Source organism: Ceratina calcarata, unplaced genomic scaffold (assembly GCF_001652005.2).
Source record: "Ceratina calcarata isolate Rehan_Ccalc_2016 unplaced genomic scaffold, ASM165200v1 scaffold7.2, whole genome shotgun sequence".
In the NCBI taxonomy this organism is placed as follows: Eukaryota; Metazoa; Arthropoda; class Insecta; order Hymenoptera; family Apidae; genus Ceratina; species Ceratina calcarata.
Genome location: NW_017178268.1, coordinates 317,755 through 320,896, shown reverse-complemented (window position 1 = coordinate 320,896; position 3,142 = coordinate 317,755). Strand labels below are relative to the sequence as shown.

Genomic DNA, 3,142 nt, shown 5'->3' with positions numbered 1-3,142 from the left:
TTTCTGGTTTATATTTTTTTTTTCATTTGAGTGCAACTTAGTGTTGGTTCTGGTACTTTAATTTGGTAGCAGTTTGAATAATATGGCAAAACAATTTTCGTATTCTTTTTATCTTTTTATAAAAGAATTTAAAAATTGTCATTTGACCGGTGCATGGTAGGTTTAATGATAACAGAGGGAGAAATTGATGGAAGACAAATGGCTTACCTTTTCTGGAACGCCAAGATAGGATTTGCTTGCAAATCGCTGAGATCGATTCCTTTGCCCTTCTCTTTGATATCAGGATGCTTTCTGCACAACAGCCAGCCCACATGAGCGAAGAAGAATCCCCTTGTCGCGTTGTGAGGGTCCGCGTCAGTCTCGCTGTATTTATGGTGAAGCCTGTGATCCCTGGCCCAATCGATTGCCGCGTCCTAAACAAACGCGAAGAAAAATATAAGAAATAGGGTTGCTTACAATCGAATGACTGGCTTAAGGTGGTTGTTGCCCAAATCTGAAGTCTTGAAAATTGTATGAAATTTTGTACGAAATCAATATAGGTATGTGTGAAAAATTCTGGATCGACTGACTATTTCGTTTTCGAAATATCGTCAGTCAAGATTCGCAAATTTTACCGTAGTTCAACATTGGAGTAATGGCACTGGCATGAAAAATATCTTTCTCGAGTAATGATAAATACGTGAAAACTGTGACGAAACAAATATAGACGGTAATGAAGTACATACATTTTTTGAAATTATTTGATCATTTACTGAGTCATAGTATTCTAAATATTATCGTTTATATTATCTAAATATTATCTTACCCCGACGATAAGAAGCTGGAGTTGTGGTAACGTTCAACTCTTAAAAGCCGATACACACGAGTGTATAATTTTCGGAAGTACTTAATTTTGCACTTCACTGCATAACACCCAGTTTTTTCTGCAGTAGTCTTGTATTTTACTTATCTTGAATAAATTGTCGTGCAACAATTACCTTAATCGGGACTCTACTCAACAATAAGTACCCATTAATGGTTTCTTGTTTTATCACTAAACTTCCCTTGACTTCGCTTACTGTATATTTTTTATATGCGTTTCTACATTAACAACCAGTCATTTTGAATGATTTAATACATATCGTTTATTTAATTGACGCCTATACTTTAGTTTTGTTTAGACAACGATCACAACTTCAAAAATATGACAAAGTAAGTTTTGTTCTTATAAAATTTATAAGTGTCACGTGGGAAAAATAGGATATTAATTGCGAAAGTAATCAGAAGGCGTCCGATAAACGAAGAGCTGTAATTGGCATGATTAAAATTCCACAATTTGTCTGGCCTGATACGGTGATTCAAAGGTCGAACGAGGTCTGTATGATAATTTCGATTTACTTATTTTCCGTCACGTCTAGCGTGATCGCTATTTTTACATTTCGTTTGAATAACAAATAGTAATATAAGTGAAATAAAAATAAATGGAATCTCCTTACGAGCAAGTGTAACAAAGTCCAATAATGATGATCGGTCGGACATGGTGTGAAGTTAATTCAAATTCGTTTAATTATGCGAAGAGCTGCCGACTTGGTTAATATGTAAGCGAATTAATCGTACTTACTTGGAAAGCAATGGTGTTGCAGAAAGTCAGGAATAACTGAAGTGGCCATTTCGCTTTGTACGATCTATGCGCCCATAATCTGTGGGCTCCAGCTGTGATTCCCAATCCGCCCAGAATATACAAGATGAAGGCTAGAAGAAAAATGAAAAGATTTATGATACTGATTAAAATTAATGCACGATATGTTTAATCATAATAATTACGATTGATCAATGTTGCACTAATAAAAATTGACGTGTGCGACTCACCGAAGGCGGTTGTCAGCAACTTCGCTGAAGTGAACATGAGGTATACTCCGTAAAGAGCGCTCAGATGAAGGTAGGAGAACGCAATCACGTTCCTCCAGACGATTTCCCTTTTGTACGGTGTTTTGGCTGCCTTGAGATGTGTAGCATCCTGGGTAGACTCCTCTTCGTTCAACACTGGGGCATTAGTAATGTTAGGCGCCATTTCGCCCTCACTTCTAAAACCAAACGAAGATACCATAAAAAAATAACAAATCTGATCGATATTTAATAATAAATATCGCATATCCTCGGGAAAAAATTGATTAACCCCTTCAACTGAAATGACGAGTTCGTGAAATGAGAGCTGAAGAATGAACATTGAATTTAAAAGGACTGGAAAATCAGTACAGAGTACAGATTAGACTTTCCCAGTCATCCGCAAGTATACCTGCTACGAGGAAGATGGGTCACGGTCAATGAGTCATCCTGTCGATTCTTGCCGTTCGCAGGTCACTCTCACTTTTCAGTCCACAATTTTCCGACCACCTGTTCTACCTGCGAGCGGCAAGGATCGGCAATTTCCATTTCCGGCTCTAACACTCTTTACACCCTGTATATAGAAAATACTTAGATCTAATTATAAAGCGACTGACTAACTAATGGAGAGCGTTAGAGATAAAGAGAGAATATTTCACATTATCTATGTCTGCATGCGAAATTAGCTTGTAGTAATAAACATTTATGTTAATGTACGAAGTAAATATTATTTTTACTAATGACAAATTATTTCAGCAACAAAACCGTGTCTATTACAATTCTTCTTCTTAAAACTAAGAAAGCCTGCTTGAGCAGTGCTGCATGAAAATAAATTGCAATTGGAGGAGATAATCATAAGCAAGCTAACGTGTATAGATCTCGTAAATAAATATCTTAAATCATTAGCATGATTTCGTTATTACATATACTTTGAATTATGTAATAACTAGACAGTATTATGCAACATGGAAGCTTAGAGGTAGCCATTTAAAAGAATCTGTGTCAGATTGCAATGTCTTCTATCATTTAGGCATCATCTGGGAAGTCTATACTTTCAGCACATTTAATTATTTCATAAATGCATAAAGTCGGCAGTTTAATAACATAAATCTTGTGTATTGATGCATGCATCGCAATTAGCACAATCTAGAACTATCATCGAGGAAATGACACCGAGGATTTCTTATAGACACCTCTAAGATATTGATATTTCCGCAAACTCGCAGATTTATACATAACCAGTCTTGTCATAGATGAAGATAAATTATTGAGTACTTAA

The 3,142-nt window shown here is 36.0% G+C and overlaps 1 protein-coding gene across 1 annotated transcript in view; it reads right to left on the bottom strand.

Moving 5' to 3' along the window:
- LOC108630144 (acyl-CoA Delta(11) desaturase) overlaps positions 1 to 3,142 on the bottom strand; it is a 21,124-nt gene that overhangs the window by 4,034 nt on the left and 13,948 nt on the right. The window contains 3 exon segments of the mRNA XM_085342327.1: positions 174 to 413; positions 1,601 to 1,731; positions 1,849 to 2,063. Coding sequence (XP_085198453.1) covers positions 174 to 413; positions 1,601 to 1,731; positions 1,849 to 2,050 — 573 coding nt within the window. The 5' untranslated portion in view covers positions 2,051 to 2,063.